At 57.0% G+C, this 25,382-nt stretch overlaps 1 protein-coding gene across 1 annotated transcript; it reads right to left on the bottom strand.

Annotated features, from left to right (window-relative positions):
• Positions 1–155: 155 nt before the first annotated feature.
• LOC119096911 (RING finger protein nhl-1-like) lies at positions 156–23,231 on the bottom strand. The gene is given in 13 exon segments (XM_037219917.1): positions 156–209; positions 211–236; positions 642–708; positions 710–776; positions 1,114–1,331; positions 3,684–3,843; positions 4,580–4,816; positions 5,131–5,306; positions 7,008–10,160; positions 10,493–10,651; positions 11,708–11,866; positions 20,042–20,120; positions 23,161–23,231. Coding segments are annotated over 11 exon segments (4,452 nt in total). The 5' UTR covers positions 11,843–11,866; positions 20,042–20,120; positions 23,161–23,231.
• Between the last annotated feature and the right edge of the window lie 2,151 nt (positions 23,232–25,382).

The following is a 25,382-nucleotide window of genomic DNA, read 5'->3' as shown; positions in this document are numbered from 1 at the left end:
CAAAATTACGGTTGATGCTTTTGTCCTGCGTTATTCAAATTCAGGAGCACCGCGCTACGAAATGGCCCAGCGGCTACTCCTTGCACACAAAACTTTGAGGCCGCAATCGAGCCGATGTCCGGCACCGCGTGCCTGCGGCTGCGCTGCACCTACCTTCAAAACACCTGCACGCGATGGTTCTCGCGGTCGCAGACCAGAATGTTGCCGTTTCGACATCACGGCGACGCCCTCCAGTCCTGGAACAACATGGGTCGGTGGCTGGTGGCATCACGGCTCGGCGGAACACTGTGGTCCCCGGCCGCCGGTCGGTCAGGCGTAAGGCACCTCGGCCAGGTCGCGTGGGGAGCATTCCAAAGCAGCAATCCGGGGAGGTTGTGTCGACCCAGGTTCATGACTGGATATTTGGAAGTAACATCTTGACTAGTTCAGGTAGAGGCTGAAAGCTTTCGATTGATTCAGTTGATACTTATGGAGGTTTTAACAACATTTATGACTGCATGCACTGGAAACGTAGAGGTTTACCTTGCAATTTACGGACTGAAAGAGCTCATTCCAGTTGAACACGGGGCAAACCTTCTCCAATTGATGCAGTTCTTAACCATCAGTTTCCAAGATTCCAGTGGCCTCAACAGTTTGCGTACCTTTGAATTCGCCATCCTGACTACCCCAGCAGCCGAACGCCTTCAGGAACGTGCCGTCAGGCTCGAAACACCTGGATCCGGTTGTTGCCCGAGTCGCCGACAACGATGTATCCTTGATCGTCTACGGCGACACCCCTGATGGATCGTTTGAAAATATATCAGAAGATTATAGAGCCACGAAACACATGCTGTGGACGGAACTGAAATACCATATGTGTGAATACATGATTGATGGGCGAAAAGCTGGTGCGTAGGTTTCTCGTGGTTGCCAGTATTCACGCTGGCTACACGAATATGCCTTGGAAATCGTTGCACAACGGCTGCCACCTCCTTCACCACTGGCATTTCTAAGCAAAACATTGCAGCTTGCATGTGTGCATACGCACATAATGAATTTAAAAAACATCGCCCCACCATCACTTAATTAATCCACCGCCGAGTCACAGCGCTCATCTTGCCATCTCGTGCTCACCTTGGGAACTTGAACTTGCCCTCCTCGCCGCCCTCGCCGCCAAAGGTGGTCAGGCATTTGCCGTTGACATCGAACACCTGCACGCGGTGGTTGTTGCTGTCGGTGACGACGACGCGGTTGGTGGCACTGACGGCGATGTAGTGCGGGTGCGCCAGCTGGCCGGAGCTGCGCCCTTCGGAGCCGAACGTGCCGACGAACGTGCCGTCGGACTGGAACACCTGCCGAAGAACAACGGACGCCACGTCACCAAGCTGGAGCAGCGGCTGGCGGGTAGCCGCGGCGACCAGGCGAATAGCGCAGATTCCGAACGCGTCGCTTCTCTGCAGCTATTGCTAGCAAGGCGCCTTGCTTTGTGTCGGAAGCCACAGCTGACGACAGAGGTGAGCATTTCACGTGCATGCCCTCAAGATATTAACGAATGGAACCGACGCATCTGGAACCCGTATAAAAAACATCATCAGTCCATCGAACACGTCCGATTTTCACGAGAATTTATCTGGTACGGCGCACACTGATGTAATTTTCAGACGCTAGAACATTGATTCAGAACTGGCTGCTGGTGCGTCCGACCCATCCCAGCCAGATTGGTGAGATGGGTCGGAGCCGCCAAATTGCTTGCCACCAAAATTGATTAGCTTTATCAGTTTTCGTTGTCACAACTGTGGCCAGAATCTCTTCAAAAAGGGACGAATTGGCGGATATGTGACCACCCTATTCGGCTGTGCGTCTATGTGATTTTCATTAGAATACCTCGCTTGGTTTAGGCCTCGAAAGCCTATGTTACATAATGTGGTAAGGCTAGATGTTTTCTTCCCGGTCCTCTGGTACGACATGGGCCGACAGGCATGCAAGAGACGATGCAACTAGTACGGGGTGCATACAACTGCCTACATGCTGCTGCTTTGAGGCCTTCGTCCGCTCTATTACCGGTATATGACGTTACTCTAAAAAAAGAACACATCGCGTTGGCGGTCATGGCCTGCGGCGCTTCAGTGTATGTGGCTCACGCAGTGACACGTAATTTGCATCTACGATTCCCGTTGCTTTTCTCAATCTAATCATGCTGTTACTCGGTCCCGCGTTCCCGAGTTGACGAAGTTCGGGCCGAGTTCAGACACTGATACGCTGACGCTTTGCCGCTGGCAAATGTAAAGTTTCTTAAATGTAAGTCAAGTGAGGCAGGTTCCGGTGTTGTAGCCCGATTGCATCTGATCAAACATCTTGTGTGCATGTCTTGAAAGTGTTACAGCACAACTTAAAAAAAACATGCCAATTGTCGCTGAAAACATGTTCTCCAAAAGGTTGGTGAGACCATACCATTTCTGTTTTCTATTGTTGTTTGTTGTTTTTTTAAACCTCCCGAAATTCCAAGCCTTCCGTCGAGGACAGGGGCAAAAACATGTCTGGTTTCCAAGTTGTCCTGCATCGAAAAGTACAACGCTGATAAAAAGCACGCTCCGTGGTTAAGGAAGAAGCCTTACACGCATAGTCCGAGGATTTAAGGCGAAACTAGATATTAACTAACGCGTGGAAAGGCTGCGTTATTCACCAATACTGGGTTGAAAATAGGTTACAAATATAAAGTTGAGCGCTATACTACGACAAGGGGCTGGCACTACACAACCCATACATAGCAAAGGGCTACAAAGGCTAAGAACAAGTGTATTGCCCCAAGCGGTGACCAGGTGCGATATATAAACCACATGGGCAGATGGCGTAGACGGGACGACGGCTGATATTTCCGCCTTTAAATCCACAGTTGAAGGTGGGATACGGGCTCGCTCGTGTGAAGCGTCGTCCTCACCATGCGTTCAAACGCGCCGCCTGCCACGCGAGCGGTAAGAGGGCAAGCTCGCAGTGACGTCACACACACACACGCGCACGCCGACAGTGACGTCACAGACAGAGTGAGCCGGACCTGACGGAGGGGCGCCGGCTGCCGGCCGCGCCCGCGCCGCACTGGGCGTACAGAGCAGTAAAGCTCGCCGCCGGCCCGGGGGCGGAGCCGGGCAGGTTCCAATAGCTCACCTGAGGGTCACCGCCGGCCGGACTCATCGGCCAGCTCAGGGGCTTGGGTGGACCCGAGCAGGCGAGGGGGCTCAAGTGACACGGACGGGGGGGGGGGGGGCTGTCATGCCCAAGGGGGCCCGGGACGGGTGAGGGTTACAGGACGACGCTGAGTTGGGGACCAGAGGTAATGCATTGTGAGTCGACTTAAAATGCATCAGCGGGGTACTGCAATACCTTACAAATACGTTGGTTTCAGGATCCAACTGGGTAGGGGACTGATCGTGCTGGATGTGCGCCATCGTGGCCATGCCGGTGGCGAAGAAACGAACATGTACGAAACAGGGTGACTAGGGATGATGAAATCACGTACAATTTCTTCTAAACATCAACTCCCAGTCATACCTGATCACACATTTTTTCACATGCAACAATTACTATCCTACCTAAGCCGCTGCTGACACCTCCTTCGCCAGGTCGGCATACCACCAACATTGAAACTCGCTGGCCCGCTGGACTACTGTCGCCGCGCCGCGCCGCGCGGTCCACCCCAGTCCCCTCACCTGGACGCGGTGGTTCTCCTTGTCGCAGACGTAGATGAAGCCGAGCGCGTCTGTGGTGACACCCCAGGGGTAGTTGAAGCGGCCCTCCATCACGCCGTTCTGGCCGAACGAGCGCAGGAACCGCCCGGACGGGTCGAATATCTGGATCCGGTGGTTGTATCTGTGAGAAGGCGCTTGTTAGCCGTCGAGTGGTTATGCTGGGGGCATTGTAGAGCTTAAGAAGTGAATGTCCGCAGATTGCAGTACCACAATGCGTCGATCTTTTTTAATGAACGAATTCGAGGAAACAGATGAATGAAACATGTGCCGTTGTTTTCCAGCGAGCGCATCTTTTGAAATGGCAATATTCTTAACCAAACAAGCAGGGATAAGTGACACTGAATGTCCTCCCAAGCAGAAACCGGCTCATGCGTAGCCAAATAAAACGATCGCTCCTGCACCACGCCAAGTCAACATACATTGACATTCCACTGGTCGATCGACCGAAGCTCTCCCGCCTTGACCCACCCTGGTGTGTTTCTCCGACGGCCGACGGGTCACTTTCTGTCTCCCGTCCTGTCCTGTCCTGTCCTGTCCCGTCCCATCCCGTCCCGTCCCGTCCCGTCCCGTCCCGTCCCGTCCCGTCCCTCCACGCCACGTCGCGCCCTGCCCCGCCCCAGCCCGGCCGGCTCGCCCTGGCCCACCCTGCCTGCCCAGCTCTTCCCTGCCCTGCCCTGGCCCTGCCCTGCCCTGCCCTGCCCTGCCCTGCCATGCCCTGCCCCCCTGCCCTGCCCTGCCCTGCCCTGCCCTGCCCTGCCCTGCCCTGCCCTGCCCTGCCCTGCCCTGCCCTGCCCTGCCCTGCCCTGCCCTGTCCTGTCCTGTTCTGCTCTGACCAGTCCCAGCCTGGCCTGACCCACCTGTCCGATATGATGAACTGTCCGATCCTGTTGACGGACACGCCGGCCAGACAGTCGAACTCGGCCTCGCCGTTGCCGTACTGGCCAAACTCCTTGACGAAGGTGCCGGCCTGATCGAACACCTGCACGCGGTGGTTGCTGCTGTCGGCGACGACGATCGAGTTGTCGGGACCGACGGCGATGCCCCGCGGCCAAGTGAAGCAGCCCGGGCCACCGCCACGCGTCCCGATCTTGAACCTGCGCGGAGGCGGAGGAGGTAGTCATCATCTATTGAGACAAACAGGACAGATGAAAGATGTCAGGCAGCTACGCACCTGAAGGTGTGTGAGATTGTCCTTTCAGGCCACGCTGAGTAGCGGTCAATGTTAACACAGACGTGAGAAAAGACAGTACGGCTAGATTTATGAAAAGCGAAATTGCAAAGTTTCCGAGTCCCATACCCAGCACGACAGCAGCGAACATCAAGAACAAAATGCAACTCACTAACCGTAATTGGAGCTAGGCCCCTGTCCCTTATTATCGGCAGACATTCGCAGCATATGCTTGCGTACCTGAGGCGACCCTTCTGAAGGTACTGGCTGCGCGGTCCGAGCAGGGCGGTGTTGGAGAGGGCCGGCGACGACGGCGCCACCTGGGCGGACGACCGCGGCGCCGCCTGGACGGCCGCGTCCAGCAGCGCCTCCCCCGGCAGACCCAGCAGGTGCGAGGACTTGCTACGCGGCAGGACCTGCATCAGCGCGCGCCGCCGTCAGCACAGCGGGAGGTGAACCCACACCGGCGCGGGTTTCTAAGATCTGTGGTCGTCTGAGCAGGAGGCGCGGGGTGCAGCGTACCACCCGGGGAGGGGGCGGGGATTTATGGTGCGTGAAGCGGGAAGGTTTTTAACGAAGAGCGTCCAAGAAAAGCTTTATCGTCGACTACTGGTGCAGAAGAGCTGTGATTAACTACAAGCCGGGTATATACGCTGGTAAAACATACAACGATAAAATGAATAAAACTTAACGGCAATGAAAGGATCATAACGCAATTGTTCAACCACGCAAAGATATTGCAATCAAAGTTCACAGCAAATATAAAAATAGCGTACAAAATCGTTACAAGAATGTGGCCAGAACTGTCATCGAATCAGTGTTATTTGAAAATTCAATTGTTTATTTACCAGGCATACTCCAGATCTGACCCTTTGACACCTTACTTCGGGTCATCACCCCAGTCCAATACGGCATGCCGATAGATCGATCGTGTTCCTGAAGCGCCGCCTCCACACGGGAGCGCGGTTTAGAAGTCACAACGACCTGTGAGCGGTTAAAACGCACATGAACCGACCCAAAAGCCGTTAGCTGTCAGCCTCTAAGGAGAAGGCAGGGCGGCCCGGAGCCTCACCAAGCCGTGCAAGCCCACACAGAAGCTCCTGCTCCGCACACTCACTTGGTGCAGACTCGTGACTCGTGACTCGTGAGCACTCTGACTTTAACGACGGCTAGACTTTACGCAATGACTCAATGGTTTATGGTTGGCGTCTTGTGGCGCACGGATGCTGTTATTGGCGGAGCCGGGGCGGCGGGAGCGGCGTTATTGGTGCACCCACCAGGGCTTATCGTCCTGAAATCGGGCGGCGATGACTGAGGGAGCGCCGACGACGCAGCCACTGCGGCGAACAACCACCGGCCATCAGATCTTAGAAACGGGCGCCGGGCCGCGTAGAGCCGACCGCACCAGCTACGCAAAACTGGCGGCCACGGCGGCGCGCGACACGACGAGCTAATCAAAACGGGGTCGCCCGGGCAGGCGGTGGGGCTGTCTGGAGTGTCGGCGACAGTCTCAGGGGTTAGCTTCAGTGCTTAGCGTTAGACTAAATCAGTGAGTCGCGTTACACAGTTGGCTGAGAGATTCAAAGCCTTATTTAAGCTTGCTTTGGCCGTGTGGAAAAATTGTTGGAGTGAGAGACGTTTATGTATGCACCAATATTTTAACGGTGGGTTATGCTTAGACGCAAGAAAGCGTTGCAGCCAGTAAACATGGCTGAAGCGTTGCATTGGGAACATCCCCAGCCAGTAATCCTCAGAGCTGGGGACTGGACGAAGGCACTAAAGGCTTCTTTTTAGACAAAGCGTATCGCAAAATGCACCTGCGTATTCCAGCGAACGTTTATGCTCTACGTCGGGTTAGACAGCTAAGTCAAAGCACATTGGGTCGGCGCGTCTTCCCGCAAGTTTTCATCCTGGAAGAAGTGTGTGACCATAGCCATCATCTCAGGAACTAAAGAAAGCAGAATATCATCAGACAACTGCGACACAGATGAAAGCAACGAATGATTCTAGTACAATACAATGCAAAATAAACAACACAAAACGGAAAGAGGAAAACACATCGACTAGCCACCACCTACGCCGCCCGAGCGGACTACACCGCCACGCAGCACGCTCACCTTTCCCACGTCCTTGCTGGTCTCCTTGCCATTCTTGTACCCGTACTTGCTCTTCAGATACTGAGCCCAACTGCTGAGCGCCTCCGACCGCGTGCCGCCGGTGCCTGGCGTGGGGTTAGCCGGCTCTCCGCTGGCGGCGCCACTGTCGCCGCTCCCCTGTCGCTGGACCGACGAGCGCAGCGAGGCGGTGGGCGAGGACCCACCGCCGCTGCTCCCTCGCTCGTCGGCCTGTTCAGAGCTCCCGCTGCGGGCAAGCCAAGATCGGCGCTCGGCGGGGAGCGCATATCTGGACGTGCCGTCAGGTCGGCCGCCGTCAGCGACGGTGGCGGCCGGGCCGGGGGCGGCGGCCTCGCCCGCCGGGCGAGCCGCCTCCTCCGGCGCGTCTAGCGCAGCGGAGCTCTTACTTCGGTTTAAAAACCGCGACGTGTAGGAGGGGTAGCGCGGCGTGGACGTGGACGAGTAGTCGTCGTACGTCGGCCGGCTGCTCGCCGCCGGCCGCGAGAACTTGGCCGCGTACGCGGCGTACGAGTCCTCGGTAGGCGCGGTGCGGCCATCGAGCGCCGAGGATGTCCGCGAGCGCGTCAGCCCATTGCCCTGGCCGTAGTCGCCGTAGCGCGAGCCGTAGCGCGACTCGTACGGCTTGGGCTCGGTCGCGGCGTCGCCGCCGTAGCGGCTGGCGTAGCGGTCGGTGGCGGGCGCGGCCGGCGTGTAATCGCCAGACTCGCGACGCGCCGCGTACCCGGACGACGTCGACGGCCGGCTCGGCCGCGACGCCACGCTGGCCGTGGGCGTGGTCGTCGCGTCGCCGGAGCCGCTCCGCGCGTGCGCGCTGCGCGCCAGCAGCGGGCCAATGCTGGTCTTGGTCATGGGTGCGGCGGCCGGTCGCAGCGGCGGCGCTGGCGCCTCCTCCTCCTCCGACTCGGACTCCGAGGACGACTCTGTCTCCGACTCGGATTCGGACTCGTCACTGCTCTCCGACTCCTTGGCCTCCTCCGCCTTGGGTGTACCGGCGCGACCCAGGAAGCGGCTCTGAAAGCGCGGACGAGTGGGCGTGCCGACAGAGCCCGGCGTCCCGGGAGCGGGCGTGCCGACAGAGCCTGGCGTCCCGGGAGTGGGCGTGCCGACAGAGCTCGGCGTGCCTGGAGTGGGCGTGCTGGCAGCCGACGACGGCCCGCTGGCTGCCGCCGTCCGGCTGGCTGTCGGCGTCGCTGCGCCCAGCCACTCGGAATCAACGGGCGTGCCAGGCGCCGGCGGCGTGGCGGCCACGGGCGGCGTCTTGGGCGCCGGTGGCGTGGCCGGCGCGCCGGGAGAAGCCGGCGTCGGCGGCTGCGAGCCGCGCTTTGCCTTACGCTTGTCTGCGACGCCTGCCGGCGACTGCACGTCCGACGACTCGGATGACGTCGACTCGGAGCTGTGGGAGCGCGACAGACGCCGCTCGGGCATACGCAGCGGCGTGCGCCGCGGCCGCTCTGAGGGCGCGGCCGGGGTGGGCGCTGCTGGGGCGGCGGGGGCGGCGGGGGTGGCAGGCACGGCGGGCGCGGCGGGCGCAGCGGGCGCAGCGGGCGCAGGGGGTGCCGACTCGGCAGCCGCCTTCCGTCGCGCCGCCACCGAGCTGGGCGTCTCGAAAGGCTCGTTCACCCACTCGGAGATTGGCGTGTCGGAGGCCGGTCGACTGACGCGGGCGGCGCGGCGCCGCGACGAGTCATCCGTCTCGCTGCCCGACTCCTCGCGCGAGAGACGTGGCCGCGGCGCCGCCGCAGGAGCCGGCGCCGGAGCCGGAGCCGCTGGTTGCGAAGAGCGCCTCTCGACGGAGCCGCGTGACGCGCTGGTGGCGCGCGGCGCGGCGGCCGGAGGCTCGGCGGCGGCGGCGGCCGGGGTGGCGCCTGACGCGCAACGGGCGTCCGCCTCCTGGTTCATCTTCTTGATCTTGGAGATCTCGTCGTCCTCGCTCTTCTGCCGCCGCCAGGGCGCGGGTGCTGGTGTGGGGGCAGGCTTCGCAGGCGCCGGCGCCGCCGACTTCGGCTCCTCCTTCTTCTTCTTCGGCCCCTTCTCCTTCTCCACCATCTTCTGGATGACGCGCGGCACATCTAGGATGCGCGCGATACCACTGAGCGGACCCTTGGTGGCGTCGTCCGTGTCCAGGACCTTCTCGCGCTCTTTCTTCTTCTCCTTGGGTGCTTCAGCGGCGTGAGGCGCGTGCGGCTCGGGCCGGTAGCTCTCCATGTCGTCGTCTGGATCCAGGTTGCGCCGCGTGAAGCGGGAGCGGTACTTGTGGCGTCGCTCGCAGGGCGAGTCGTATGCGCTGTCCTCGCCGTACAGCCCGCCGTCGCTGGCCTTGCGCTCCGGCCGCTCGCCGAAGCGCCGCCGGCTGACCGGCGACGAGCGACCGGACTCGTCGCCGTAGCCGCCGTAGCCGCGTTCCTCCTGCTGGCGCAGCTGCGAGACGAGCCGGTGGTCGGACTTGCTGCGCATGAGGCCCGGCCCCGAGGCGCCGGGCGGCATCAGCGCCGGAAAGCCGCCGCCGAAGCCCTGGCCCGCCGCCGGCTCCGGCAGCTCCTTCTTGCCGATGTTGAGCTCGCCGAAGTGCTCCAGCGTCTTGCTGAGCGAGTTGGGGTCCTGCACAGCTGAGAAGCGCACCGGACGCCGGAAGTCGCCGCCCGTCGGCGTCTCGTGCTCGAAGTTGCGGATGAACTCGACCGTCTTTAGGAAGATGTCCTTGGCGTCACTCAGCTCGCAGTCGTCCCACTCTGTATTGTCGTTCAGGTGCTTCTCGGCCAGGTCCGAGTTGCTCTCGATGTTGGCGATCTCCTGCTCGAGGTTACTCTTGAGCGTGTTCAGATTGCGCACCTCGTTGGACATGTGCGAGTCGACCTCGGCCTTGAGGTACTCGGTGCGGTCCTTGATGGCCTTGATGAGGCGCTGCCCGATGTTCTCCACCTCATCACGCACGGCCACGCAGTTCTGCTGCACCGTGTTGGCGTTCTTGTCCACCGCCTGGTGGATGTCCTGGAGCCGGTGCAGGCCGCGCCTCACCTGGTTGTTGATCCGCACCAGCTCGCGCTTCAGCACGTCCACGTGCGCGGACTTGCAGTCGGGGCACACCTTCTTGTCACAGTGTGCGCACGGCTGCAGGTACTCCTTCTCGTTGCACACCTGTGCGGCAAAAAGCTACATTGAACAACGCTCTGATGCGAGGCTTGCGTATGCAATAGCTGCGAGGACCTATGTCTGCCGACTACGCAGAAGTAGAGCTTAAGACACAATCACAAAGGGAGGTTTCTTTCCAACGACAAAACAATGGATCAGTACACAAATTTCTCTAGCCTAAATGCCGTCACGATGCATAGCAGCTCAAAATTTTCGAAAGACGCTCGGCAACGTTCTTGCCTGACAGCAAGCCACCTGGCAGACATTCACGCAAGGTGATCTCAAAAAGCCCGCCCTCCACGCGAGCGCGGCGTCAGCTGCTGCGGGCCGACGCTCACCTGGCATCGCTCCATGACCTGGCCCTGGGTGGGGTCGGGCATCTCGCCCGAGATGGTCTGGTACATGTCCAGGAAGCGCTGCATCGTCACGTTGCTGGGGAACTCCTGGATGCCCTTGTACGGGATCCGGTGTTCCGCGCGGCACTCGGGACATTTCACCTGAGATGGAGTCATGGTTAAGTCGGAAAACGGAGCAGGTGGCTGCACTGTCATTTACATTGTCAGAAGTAAGGTAAACTGTGCTTCACTTATAGTCAGCTTACATTTGGTCAAAGAGCCGATTTGACAAAGTTCGATCTGACCCAATATCATTTTCGACAACGGAGCTCGGAACATTTCCGTTCGCACAATCGCTGACATTACGGCATGCACTTAGGAGCCATTCGCGGATATCACAATGAAATCGTTCGAAACAGCGGTTGCGAAGGAAAGGCTAAATTACAATCAGATTAATTATACCAAAGTTGGGTTTGCTCGAAGTCTCAACGACAAGCGCAAACCAAATACAAAGTTGTATATGACTGGTAGCATATGAACTGAGGCATCTTCTTCGAAAGAAAGATCATGTCGCGGCATTTTACTGCAAATGACATGACACATGACTTACGCGCTATGCTTCCATAGCGTTGCATTTCTCGAAATCACGCGCCCAAAAGAGTGAACTTAGACTTCCAATCAAGAGCTACAGCTTCGCACCCCGTATCTCTATCCACGCATGCAGCCAACCAAAGCGGAGGAAAGAGCGAACTGTTTTCGTGCGCCTTGACAGCGGCGCTGTCCGGTCCTGCCACGAGGGGAGGGGTGGAGGCGAACAGACGACGGGAGGCGCGAGTTTGGCAAGGCCGCCAGCTAGAGAGACGTGACCTCTTTGTGCCGGCACAGAGCGTCGCGTTTGGCAGCGGGCGGCCGACGGCTGGCTCGGAAATCAGATCACGTGCACTTCGCGGAATTCGTCCTTCCTAGGCAGGAAACTGCGGGTTCTGGTTACTCTTAAATATGGAGCAATCGACGTATCAAAGGTCGAGGCGGAAAGTAAAGACCTTTGATCCGCACGAACAGGAATTATCATTATTTTAAAAATATGTATGCGGTTACGTCCAACTTCCCTCTTGACATCCGACACAGCACTCAAAATGCACATGCAATTTGAATTGCTGTGTTTCTGACGTTACAAGCCAGCTGAGCAAGAGACGCCGAAGCTATGCAGGAACTCACCTGTCGTTTGACGTAGTCGATCAGGCCCTCCATACAGGGCTCCATGCAGAATGAGTGCTGACATGGCAGCAGCTTGGGGTTGCGGTAGCGGTCCAAGCAAATGCAGCATGTCAGCAGAGAGTCGAACGACTCCATCGTTGCCTGTTAGGCTCTCCTAGCCTGGAACAGAGTGCAGCTGATCTAGACATCCGAGGCCTCATCCACGGTCCGTGAGGGTGGGGGACCGCAGGGATCGGGGACCTCTAACGAGAGCCCTGGCCTGCAACAGAGTGCAGCTGATCCAGACATCCGAGGCCTCATCCACGGTCCCTGACGGTAGGGGACGGCAGGGACCGGGGACCGCAGGGATCGAGGACCTCTAACCGCACCTCGCACACTATACACCCGAACTGAGCAGTCCAATAGGTTTGACGCCAGACGGCATTTTAATAAGGTTGGCCTTTTTCGGCTGAGGCCACGCCACAGCACACCGGCACTGTTCCGTTTTAACGGCGGGCTCACCTCTGCCCACCTCCCAACAGTGGCTCAGTAGATCGCTCTGGACGCACGACACCACACAGGCCAGCTCTCCGCGAACGGACTGCTGGTCAGCCCACGTTCTCCACCGAGGCAGGGCAGCACTCGCGGCTCCCCAGCCGTCCGCCGACGGGCCGAGAGGACCACTGAGGTTCCTCTGGCACCTGCGGCCGTTCTCTGCACTACCGCAGACGCGAGCGAGTTTCGCGTACTCATCAGGGGATCCCAGTGAACAGGGCCCCGGCCTGATTCATCGGGGCCTTCGAGACGGTTCAACGACGTCGAGATCGGCGCCAGCTTGTGGGCGCTGCGTCATCGCGTGACGTCACGCGCCCGGAGGCGCCGTGACCTGACACCACGGCCTGCTCCAGTTCAAGGTCTATTTCTGAACGTTCGACGCGGCGCCGGCGGGGGCTTCGCGTCACTTCCAGACGGGCCAGCCGCCGCGGCGACCCAGTCCGCTCGCGGCAGAGATGGAGCGGGCGGCGGCGCGTTGGCGACTTGGCGCGCCGTGCGGTCTAAAAAGCGCGCCGACGCGGGTGACAGACGCGCCGGCCAGGTGTGACCTCGCCGCGCGCTGCCTGAGCCGCCTGTCAACAGCACCGAAACAACAAACGGCCGGTAGGAAAAACAGACGTGATCGTCCTCGTCACGCTTGACGTCGTCGAGGAGAAAACGAACGCATTTCACCCGGGAGGACGAGCCGCGGCGACTGACGGCGCGGGTGCGGGCGTCGCGCGCCGGTCGGCCATGCGCTCCCCGGACGACACAAGATGACCGTGGCGCGTCCCGGGGGAGGCGGGCGCCGGTGGGCTCACCTGAGGAGGGGCAGGCGCGAGGAGCGTTCGTCGGCGGGCGGCGGCGCGGTCGGGCGCCGTGGCTGGAGTCCAGGCACAGCGGATGCCGGCCGTTTACCGCGCCGCCGACCTAAAATTAACCGGTCGCGCCGCCCACCGCGCCGCCGCGCCTTGCTGGCTCCGACACTGTACCGCACCAGGGCGTCTCGTGACCCAGACACCGTGAATTTGCCACGCGAGAGACGACCAGCGGAATGTGGAAATGGTAACTCGCTTGAGTCTGAGGAGTTATACTTTGTTGCACGAAATGCTCGCGAATTATTTCACCGCACACCCTTTATCAATTTGTTTTGAGCGCCGAAATCCAAGCGCAACAGCGCTCTAGGATGCTGCATCATCGATGCGCCGTTCTCCCCAGTCCATCAAAAGACCTTGCTTGGCGTCCGGTCGCAGCGGACAGCGGTATCTGGTGCCGCTCCCGCCCATCGCCCCGGCAACTCCGCAGGTCGGCGCCGCGACCCGCAGCGCTGCCGGAGCTGTCGGCACTCGGATCCGACATCCCTGACGGCCGAGCGCCGCGTGACAAACGACGCCTGCGGCCGGCGAGGCGAGCCGCCCGTGCGACGGTGCCCCCAGCCCGTCACTGCTGTCAGAGGCGGTGACGGCCGGCTGTTCGTCAGCTGACGGCCGGCCGAGTCACGGGCGTCCCACCCCCGCCAGGTGACGCCGGCGGCGGTGACGCGACGGCACGGGCCTGGCAGCGTGTCCGGCCGGAACGACAAAGGACCGCGCTTGGCCGCGGTCAGGGCGGTGACGTGGCGGGCGGCACGGGGCTGGCAGGCCGGTGCAATTAGTGTGGCAAATGTTCGCCATTCACCAGCATAGGAGCATCACAGTGCTCTCTGTCAGAGAGTGTGTTGAAGCAGTGACGTAGCAGAAAAATGAAGGCAGCAGTTTGGAGGCGTGACCTCCGCCCCTACCGTTGGCGGAACCCCCGCACTTTTTAGCTGTTTAAGACACCTCAAACATGTAAACGGGCCCCAAAGCATCCAAATGAAATCCCCAGCATGAAAATATTCTGAATCCAAACGCCAGGCACCTAAGTGACAAAGAGAGACTCCATTCACTGGAGCAGCCCCTCGTGACCCGCTTGGCTCATTCTAGCGCAAAATCCTGGCTACCCTGCTCCATTGGAGAGACCCAGGCGCGGAAAAGTCAGGCTAAGTGATGAAGGATAGCCACAAAACCTGGCTCTGGCAAAGATGCCACCTGTCTCATTGGACATCTCTTTTAACAGAGGAGAGTTAAAATTGTCTCGATTTTTAAAGCAAGGCTGGTGTGGCTGCTGCCGCAGTTGTCATGCCGTATTCTCAACCCTGCACTGTGCGCAAGTTTTCGTCGCGAGTCATACTGCCCCAATTTAGAAGAGATAGATATTTTCTGCGCCTCACTGGATGTGCACATCTCTCCTGCTTTCAAAGACCCGCTTAACGTGCGCCAAAGCTCAATCACTACTTGATTTGCGGACATTGCAACCCCTCTGGCTTACAATCTCTGGGAAAACGTAGCAACACCGGTAACCGCGTGCTGCCCTATCAAATGCGATCATTCACATTTCAGCTGTTTTCCAACATCATCATACACTCCAGAGCAACAGAGGGTCTGACCGATCACCGGGACTCTTCACCCATCACTCACCGGCTCGGTCATGGCAGAACGCCACTTGGGCGTTCCATTTTGCGTCCCCAGCCAGCCGCGGACGCACTACACCCCCGAACTCCGCGGTCTGCCTCCTCTGATCTGCCACCTGCTCCGATAGCGCCGGCTCGGTGGCTCTCTCTGATCACCGGCTCGGTGGCTCGCTCCGATCGCGGAAGACGATGCGCCGTTCCGCTCGGCTGTTGCGCGGGCGGAAACACCCCGGCGCGGCGAGTTGGCTGGCGGCTCGGACGAGACGCCGACCTACATACCCTGCGGTGGGCGCGTGCCAACGCAGACGGGCCGGCTGCCGCCCGTCCGACCCCAGCCGGAGTCCAGTCGCGGGTCTGACCTCGTCTGACCCGACCCGAGAGCAGACAGCCGTCAGTCTGACTTGTGATGGGGTCCGATAGCTGTGGTCTGACCTGACCTGACCCGGTGGGTGAGTTTTGACCTGACGCCGTGGCACGGCTCCCTGGCGTGTGACCGGTTCTGACCGCGGTGGGTGAGTTTTGACCTGACGCCGTGGCACGGCTCCCTGGCGTGTGACCGGTTCTGACCGCGGTGGGTGAGTTTTGACCTGACGCCGTGGCACGGCTCCCTGGCGTGTGACCGGTTCTGACCGCGGTGGGTGAGTTTTGACCTGACGTCATAGCACGGCCCTCTGACGTGTGACCGGTTCTGACCGCGGTGGGTGAGTTTTGACCTGACGTCATGGTACGGCCCTCTGACGTGTGACCGGTGCCGACCGCGGTGGGTGAGTTTTGACCTGACGCCGTGGCACGGCCCTCTGACGTGTGACCGGCTCTGACCGCGGTGGGTGAGTTTTGACCTGACGCCATGGTACGGCCCTCTGACGTGTGACCGGTGCTGACCGCGATGGGTGAGTTTTGACCTGACGCCATGGTACGGCCCTCTGACGTGTGACCGGTGCTGACCGCGGTGGGTGAGTTTTGACCTGACGCCATGGCACGGCCCTCTGACGTGTGACCGGTGCTGACCGCGGTGGGTGGGTTTTGACCTGACGCCATGGCACGGCCCTCTGACGTGTGACCGGTGCTGACCGCGGTGGGTGAGTTTTGACCTGACGCCATGGCACGGCCCTCTGAAGTGTGACCGGTGCTGACCGCGGTGGGTGGGTTTTGACCTGACGCCATGGCACGGCCCTCTGACGTGTGACCGGTGCTGACCGCGGTGGGTGAGTTTTGACCTGACGCCATGGCACGGCCCTCTGACGTGTGACCGGTGCTGACCGCGGTGGGTGGGTTTTGACCTGACGCCATGGCACGGCCCTCTGACGTGTGACCGGCTCTGACCGCGATGGGTGAGTTTTGACCTGACGCCATGGCACGGCCCTCTGACGTGTGACCGGTGCTAACCGCGGTGGTCTGACCGGTGCACACCCCCACCCGACTCTGTGCCGTGGTCGCCTCGCGTCTGGCGTGCGGTGACATACCAAGGCTGCAGTCCGATCCAGACTGACACGCAACGGCCAGCATGCAGCCTGACATGTCACGTGCGTCGTAAGTGGCATGCAGTCTGACAGCCACGTCGGATACGCGGTGACGTCTGACGACTGCATCCAGGGACAGACTGAGCTGGAGTAGGGCGATTGGAGTGTCAGGCCCGTCCAGCGCGGCGGGGAGGGTGGAGGGAGGGTTTATCGACGCCATCACGTGATTGGATTATATTCAACACTCGCTAATGGGCCTTTTTAACCAAATTTCCGGCAGAAACCGACACGAATCCAATGCCAGCGAAATGACACCACGGGAGCGTCGACGCCGACCATCTAAATCAAAGCTCGACCAAGATGTCTGCCGTCAGTCTCGCCTAACCCCACCGGAATCCCTTGAGGGGTGAGAGAGCCGATTCCCACCATCAAGCTTCCGACCAAGTTCTTTGTCCGCCATGCGACACAGGTCCCAGTTGATCTGGCCTGGACCACAAGGTGCTGACCTCGTTTAACATGCGCTCTGTTGAGGGGTCAATTTGAATCCTCCCGAAGGTTTTTCCAAAATAGTTTCCGGACGGCGCGGCGTAACCACGCCAAATTTTGCAAAGCTGTACGCCATTGTTTGGTACACAAACTTAGATGTACCTTGCAAGGTCGCTGAATTACGGCGGGTCAAAATCAGGCCATGGTTTCAGATGGAACGATTTCTAGGGAATCGCTCAGTCTGATGCAAGAATTATTAGACGAGTCATACGCCCCTAAGATAGTTTCTAAGGACGCACAACAATTTAATGAGCCAATTTCATCAGCCTAGGGCCAGGTATGAAGCTCAGGCCAAGGTCAAAACCAACGCACTTTATTGCTGTAAAGTTAACTGTATGAGGCAGTTTCTAATGTCCATTTTCAATCTGTTGAGAACAGGAATCACATTGGACATCTTCTTTGGACTTTCAAAATGTTAGAATAGGCCAATGACTTAAAATGACCTAGTTCAACATCTTGTTTTTGGGAACATGCTGCCTGGCGTAACTTTGAAGGCTTATTTAAATGCAGAACTCAAAGCAGTCCTGCTCGATTGTTATATACTATGACCTGCGAACGGTCAAGTAATGCTACTGACCTTAAATGAGCACCAATAACCTATTGCTTAAGACAGGGAATCTAGGTCCTGGCGACACTTTGGACACCAGTCTGGAGTTTGACATTTTTTTACATTTGACCTGAAGGTCATGACCAAGGGACCTAACTTTTGGTGAAGATAAGCTCACATAGAGACACAAAACAGCACCCTGTTAATTTGGTGTTTATAGCTTTCTTAGTTTCTGCAATCTCAGCGGGCCGAATTGACCTCCACCTGAGCTAAGGGTATTCAGCCGGCCGCTCGGGCGCGTGTCAAGCACGCCGTTACTCAAGCGCACATTACCCCACACGCGATTGGCGACCAGCATGCCACTTCTGACTGGATCACCAGGGTCGTCCGTCACCACCATCCGCTGGCGTTTGCCATGTTTCCGAGAAGACCATGGATGGCGGCCGCCTGATGCATTGCATGGCAAGAAAGGCACCTCACCAACCTCTGATAAGGCGCACAGGTCGCCTGAAAACTAAACATCTGCCTGGGAACGTAATGAGAAAGAAGATAAATGCCAACGATGTGTCAAGTGCCACACGCAGTCTTATCATCCGCCAACTTTTAATGGCGTGACGGATCGGTCAATTTGGCGAGCATGTTCTGACCTGACCTTCACACAAGCGCCATAAGCAGTGCACTTTGTTATCGTCATCGATAAGCAAATAAACACAGGGCGTGCAGCTCTCCCCAAGGGCCGTGGGTCTTGATTAGGTATAGTATCTCCAAATATTTTCAGATCATGTATCTGGGAGAGTCTCCTGGGCAGCCTCACGGCGCGCAAAGATTTGGCAAAGCTGCCAATCCTAGCCGAGACGTCACCCAGCTAAGCCCTGGAGCTGACGTAAATGCTGCACAGGTCGCGCCCTCACTATGATGAATAGAGCCGCGATGAAAAAGCCGTGAAGCACGGGCCGAAATAAGCGGCGGCGCTCGGTCCGCATCAAGATTTGGCACGCGTCGATCTTCGATGCCTTGGCACCAGCCGGAGAAGCGGCCGCAGACTGCCTTTCTGCTCAGTCAGCCGCGTGGTCCCGGCCTGTTAACGATGAGTTATGTTGATGGGCGAGGTGTCAAGACTGTAGTCGGCTCGGTACACTTTTGGTACGATTTAGTAATTTGAGGTGGGTGAAAAGTGGGTGTTGAATGTGTTCAAAGGTATGACTTGTTGTAGGGTGGTGCCAGCATGAACCTCATCGGGTTGTTCAGCTTTGCTTCAGAAAAGCAGTTTCAGAATCTGCAGGGTGCATGTTGGTAGGTATTACTCGTGAGCAGTAACGAGTGGGGTAATATCAAGTTTGGTGGCCCGGCTGAATAAAGAAAACAACTAACAGTTCCGTTTTTTGGGCTATGAGCTTACATAATATGTGTATATATATATATATATATATATATATATATATATATATATATATATATATATATGTGCATATATACACACTTCGGACACACACACACACACACACACACACACACACACACCACACACACACACAATATATATATATATATATATATATATATATATATATATATATATATATACTTCGGTGTGGGGGTAAACTCATTGTGATTTCGAGATCAATGTGCATCGGCTCGCTTGCAAATGACAGGACTGCTGACATACAACAGGCGAGGATTTTAGTTATAACAGAGCGGCCAGCATTCCCGCGCGTCCAGAAAGGCATACAAAGTTTACGGCCTTAGTAAACAAACATCACAAGTTGAGCCAAAGTTTTCCAAAAAACGAGAACTGAAGCATTGGTTGGCATCGAGCTTTGTGATGCCAATCGGATATATTCCCCACCAGAACATAAATAAACAGTTACAAATAGCCCCGACGTCTGTGGAAGGCATGCTTCGACGTATACAAACGTCAAACGTGGTGCAGCGGACATGAACTAGATGTTTAAAACATTTTTCAGGTAATACGCATCAACTGTTCAGAAGTTCAAGAACAGTCGATTAAGGGTAATCACCACACTGGGAAACCAGAATTCCCAAATTGAACGTTTAGTCAGTTTATCATTAAAAATCCATGTCCACAACTCAGGCATGAAAAGCGTACAAAGCAATCACCAAGCTTTGTTCTGATGCTGCCATTGACTTTGGTTCTCTGAGAAGATCACGTTACCAATGGTAGCATTAGGTTGAGGTAATCCCACGGTCTTGTTGCCGTTTCGGGCGCGTGCGAGCTTCTTTTCAGTTATGGAAGCATCTCAGACAGGGGACTGAAGCGGTCACAGGTGGTTGTATTCTACAGTCGCCTGCTGCTGCCGTTAGTTAATGTCGCCAGAGAAGTAAGATAGCGACCAATTATCTTGTGAACATGAACCAGTCGCGTTGCAGTTCATCTGGGTTTGTAAAATCAAATTCTGCGCTGGAGTCGACAACTGAGCTGCGGATGTCATATGCCGGCGCTTATGGGTGCTGTCGCATAGCTGAGTCTGAACTGAATGTGGAGCAATCGTGCGTTCGTATCGTCGCGTAACCGAGCTTTCATCGTCACAACGAGCAGTCTTTTCATTCAATGTTTCAAATGTAGTCTCAAAATATGATAATGGTTTGGCATGGCTTGGCGATCTTCGTGACATCGCGACAGTGTCCATAACACTGTACTGTCCTTTAACAGCAACATGAATCTGTACGCAAGCGTTTAACCAAACGTTGATCAACCTACTCAAGCCTGCGAGCGTAAATGATAAGAAAACAAACTACATTATACTAATGAATCTCACCTGATCTGTTTCTCCTTTGAGCTAATCGACCCCCTCCAGTGACGGAGGGGAGGTATCTTCACCGTCGCGTCATTCTCTCCTGAAACAAGGGAAAGGGTCACTCGTAAATCGCACGCGAAATTGAAGAGCCCTGCTGCGCTGATGCATCAACAGAACATTCGAAAACAATCAACTTTAAGCTTAATTAGAGAGAGGCTGGACTCCACACCCAAGCCCGACAGATAATGATGATATACTCTGGCCAAAAAATACTTTATTTAAAGCTTATCTGATTTGTTAGAGCTCATAGCTTATCCGCTTATCTGTACATTGAAGCTTAAGTTTACCTGGGCAGAATGGAAAGAAAGAGTCGCAGGATGCACAGGTAAAAAGGCAGACAAAAACAGAGACCACAATTTTTGAAAATGGGGTGGGATGTTTCGCATCGTCACGCTATAGCACCATTGGCATCATGAATGTGATCCCATCTGTGTGGATAATGTGAATGTGGAACAATGAGTGTGGTCTCCGGATCAATTGGACGTGGCACGTCAGGCACGTGCAGTCATTTGATCATGACTACCATACATCACATGAAAGCTTCCCCTGATAGAATTGTCCATGCAAATTAAATGAAAGCTCAGCCGGATGTCTCCCGTCGATATTGGCAGGCGTGCGCACGAAATCTTGTCACGGGCGATGCAGTTTTGGAGCGTTCGTAATGGCTCACGACTCCCCCTATTACAGGCATGTACGCCTCTGATCGGTCGAAGCCAGCAGTCTGTAGCCTCACACAGCCTGGAGTAAGTCCGACGCACGCGGCGCGACAGAAGCTCAGAAAACGGATCTCCGTTGCATAAAGCGTCCGCACGCCCGGGGACGAGCCGGCTCTCGCGGCTCCTGCGTCGACCGTCAGACGTCATTGCCGCGTCACATGACGGGACAGAGTCCGCCCGCGCAGCTGCGTGACAGACCGGCCCGGGCGACCTCACCATGCCAGCGAGCGAGGGAAGGGCGGGGGTGGCCGGGGTCGTGGAGTGGCCGGCCCGGCCGCAGCCGTGAGCAAGAGACCAGGCACGTCAGCTGGCAGCCGGCCCGGTCCAGCGGGGCCGCTATTTTCGGCGGCGGCGAGCCCGCGCGCCCGATACCGCGGACCCGGCCGCCCCCGATGTGGACCGTGCGTCACCCACTGAGTTTAGCCCCGCGCTAACCCGCTCGGGCGAGTGGAACACCTCTGGCGCTGTCAGCTCTCGTGTGTGTGAAATAGTTCACAGTTGGAGCAACAAAACGCCTGCTGGTGCCAGCGAGGCTCCGTCAGGTTACTTGGGGATTTGCCTGAGCCGAGCGTTGCGAAGGTTTTTGCATCCTCGAGTCAGGTACCAGGAGAAATTTGGTAACGTGAACGCCCATCCACAGCCCAGCCGTCATAACGGTCAGGGCTGCTTTACAAATGAAAGCACTCTATCATTATGAGATAGTGCCAGCAGAGTTGACAGCCACAGGCGCGTCACTGGCTTCGTGCTGAAAGCAGACAACGTCGGGCTCTGGACGTCTCGGGAGAAGGAATGCGGGTGACTCAGACTACGGAGGCTAAATGACGTGGTAATCGTCGCAGCCCGACGCGTAATCCAAGCGGCAATTTGCGTCCGAGGCCGGCAGGCTGGCTTTCAAACCGCCCGACTCTTCTGGCAATGGGATCGTGCCGCAGCCAGCTCTTGACATTCAGTGGCACTTGCGATGGCTTATAGGAAGCTCATGAAAGTGAAGAGCTTATATTTCATATGATCTACAATCGGAAAATGTTATTGGAACAAACAGAGCTGGGCGAAAATGATTAACGTAAAAATTCATTTCGATTTGAACGATACGTGAGAATTGAGGACGTGAAGGATGGTTAGTGCAGTATAAGCAACCAAAATAGCATCTTTCAGTGTCAACGTGACAAAACCAGCGTCAGTTTGACGAAAGTTGGTGCGGCCGCCCCACACCGGCCATCCTGTATTCTCCATCGACGTCAACCCGGTCACGCCAAGAGCAACGACCGAACCGGAGCTCCCCGAAGAATGTTCGCCAATACAAGGGTCAGTGCGGCGCTGATCTCTGGCTGCCCAGGGCGTGCGCGTTCAGACCCTGTTCTGAACGCTCCGCCCCCGCCCCCGGATAGCCAGCCGGCGGTCCGGTCTCCCAGCGAGCTGTGGCGTCTCCGAGTGTGCTGAAGCTCCGCCGTAGGGAAGCCGCAAGCACTTGATCGGGCGAACGGAACGTCTCAAAGAGAGCGCACCAACACCGGTTTTGAAGTCAAGTTGTTCAGAAATCGTCGTAGGCAGCGATGCTACAATTCTGCGGAATGTATGGTCCGCGGCTCACACGACTCCTCCACTCCCCACGACCATAGCATTCGCCGGTGAGCCGTAATACAGGTGTGAGTAGGGAGTGCGTGGGTCCGGGACACATTGCCCAATTGTGTCTCGATGTTGCCCACCACAGTCCGAGCGGGGACTGCGATGCTGCTGTTTTCAGCGGTTAGATACGGATGGGAACGGCTCCAGTTATGAGTCATATTCGGAGAGCATCTGAAACAACACCTGATTTAGCTGCAAACCGTCTCATTGGAGCAGTTTATCTCTACCTGGGTTGTTTTTGTTTTTACCGTTGTAAATAAGCCAGTTTAACGACATCATAAACGTGTGACTGAAGTGTATTTATGGAAGTCAAACTTATTATTTCTATTGCCTTGACCAGAAGCACCAGTTTTATTTGAAGACACACCAAAATCTGTATTCATGCTACGTGCCGGCCTCCTCTGAAGCCGCACTACTGGCCAAATAGCCGGTACGCTGGCATACATTCCGGAATAAATTCCAGAAATGCCCTGCGCTATTACTAGCGGTAACGAGGTTGTAACCGTTAAGAACTTCCGCCTCTCTTTTACATGCAAAAGAGGCGCCGACTCGTAAGTTGCTTGCCTGTAGCCATGAACAACGCGGTGTCGCATACATGTGACATCGACATCACTTCGACGACAAAAACGGCAAGGAATGGTTAATCACAATAACCTGCGCAAAAGCATATCGCCAGTGGCCTGTGGAGTCGTTTGGTCCGAGCTCAGCTGCGCTCACGGTCCCCTGCCGTTTACTCACATGGTGCCGGGGTCCACAGGCTAACCGGGCCGTCCAGGGCGCGGCCTCCTTCCGCAGGTCCGCAGAGCCACTGACGGACGCAGCTCGGCCGGCGGCGCAACACGGGCGACCCGGGCCCCGAAATAGACGGCACGTCAGCAGACCGGCGCGTCATCCAGCGACAGGCGTGTGCGCCAGCAGACCGCCGCGTCATCCAGCAGCAGGCAGTGTCATCCAGCAGCAGGCGGCGTCATCCAGCAGGCGGCGGTATTATCCAGTAGGCGACGTCATCCAGCAGCAAGCAGTGTCATCCAGCAGCAGGCGGCGTCATCCAGCAGCAGGCGGCGTCATCCAGCAGCAGGCGGTATTATCCAGCAGGCGACGTCATCCAGCAGCGGGCAGTGTCATCTAGCAGCAGGCGGCGACGTCTAGCAGCGGGTGAAGTCATCCAGCAGACTGTGCATCTTCTTCCAGCAGCAGGCGGCGCCATCCAGCAGCAGACGGCGGCGTCTAGCAGGAGGCGGCGTCGTTTAACAGTGGGTGGAATCATCCAGCAGACCGCGTGTCATCCAGCAGCAGACGGCGTCATCCAGCAGCAGGCGTGTGCGCCGGGCGGCCAGCCATCAGCGTTATCCAACACCGGCCAGTGAATGTTTGTAGCGGCAGTAAAGCCCCCCCCCCCCCCCCCCCAGCTTACGTTTCACGGAAGTCGGATCCAGGGCCTGATACGCTGACCGTACGTCACCCACTCATCCTCGCACCGCCTGAGAAGCAGTAGCTGGCGCTGGGCTGGACCCATTTCGCGAGGCAGCTGTCCGGGAAGCGGGCGGCGGTAGCGGCGAGTAGTGACGGCCTGGCCGGCCAGTGACGGTGCAGCCAGCGAGCGGTGCTGCGGCGCCACGGGCAGGTCGCACGCGCTGGTCGGCCCTCGCCGGGTTGCGGCGCAGCGCCGGGGCAGCGGTCAGCCACCATGCGCGGCGCCCAACGGGAGCCGAAGGACGGCGCGAGGAAGCTGAACCCCTTCGACGGAGGAGTTCAGTTTCCGACGGCCTACGACCTTCCTCGTCGGAGGAGGTCGGAGGCCGCTTGAGGAGTACGGAGACGCTGTCTGACTGCTGCTGGCTGCCCGGAGCACGCGGAGCGAGCTGCCGGCTTCTACAGCCCGGTCGGGTCCGTACTGCCTCCAGTGTCGGGAATCGACCGAGTCTGGCAGCGGCGCTCCGTGCTCGAGGCGAAGGCGGATCGCGCTTGCCTCCCGACAGCTCGCCGGGAGCCCTGCGAGCCGCGCGAACCGTACCGACTACCGTCACTCGTGTGGCAGTTTGAAGGCTTGGGTCGTGATCATGGGGCGACGAAAACGTCTATGAAGTAAGGCGAGACTGTTGGCCGCTGACTCATTGCGTCATTGGCTGCGTGTTGTAGCCAGAAATGGGATGTGTGCTGTAGAACAGTCTAGTTCGTGGAGCTACAAGAAATGGCTTTCCCCAACTCGGTTAAAAAAAAATGCTATTCCTGTGATAGCATTTGGACACCCAAAAATATGGAATTGCATGTAGCAAAATCATGTCGTTAGTTATTTTGTAATTGAACACACCAATTTTCCCCAACCCATTTATAAACGTAGGTAAACATTATAAGCTCCAGGCCAAGTCAGTGTCCGGAACCACTCTCTCACTCGTCTTAACATATGGCTTAATTTATGACCTCAGTAATCATTCCTCGAAGCCCGTTTTTCTGCACTGGCGCGAGTTTCGAGAGCAAACACGACACTAATTAGATGCCGAAGAGCAAAGCTAAATAGGTAATCAGTTCATCGCGAAGGTAAGGCAGTCACCTAGATTATTTGGATATTATCTGCAGGCCTTATGTATATCATCAATCACATGTCAAAATTATTTTACGCTATTCTATACTTAACATTTCTGTAAATATTTGAGGCGTCCAAACCAAAAGATTAAGATGTCTCGGTGCGCTAATGGCAACTGCAGAAGTGCTATGGCGTCCAGCTTGCTGTGGTATTTGTGCTATTTATTACATTTCAAGAACCTCAGACAGTCGCCAAAAATGCCACGTGTCTACGCCACTTTTTGCATGATATAGAATATTCTGCGAGTATCGGATGTGAGCTGCTGCACTTCCACGCTGAACGTTAAATAGCGGAAAGAAAGCAGGCCCTTCACGTGCGCCCTCGGCCGAATGCAGTCGTCGAAAAGAGACGTTAACAGCCGGCGCGATGAACCGCA

Source organism: Pollicipes pollicipes, unplaced genomic scaffold (genome assembly GCF_011947565.3).
Source record: "Pollicipes pollicipes isolate AB1234 unplaced genomic scaffold, Ppol_2.1 Scaffold_4295;HRSCAF=5057_pilon_pilon_pilon, whole genome shotgun sequence".
Taxonomy (NCBI): domain Eukaryota; kingdom Metazoa; phylum Arthropoda; class Thecostraca; order Pollicipedomorpha; family Pollicipedidae; genus Pollicipes; species Pollicipes pollicipes.
This window is presented reverse-complemented; position numbering and strand designations above follow the sequence as displayed.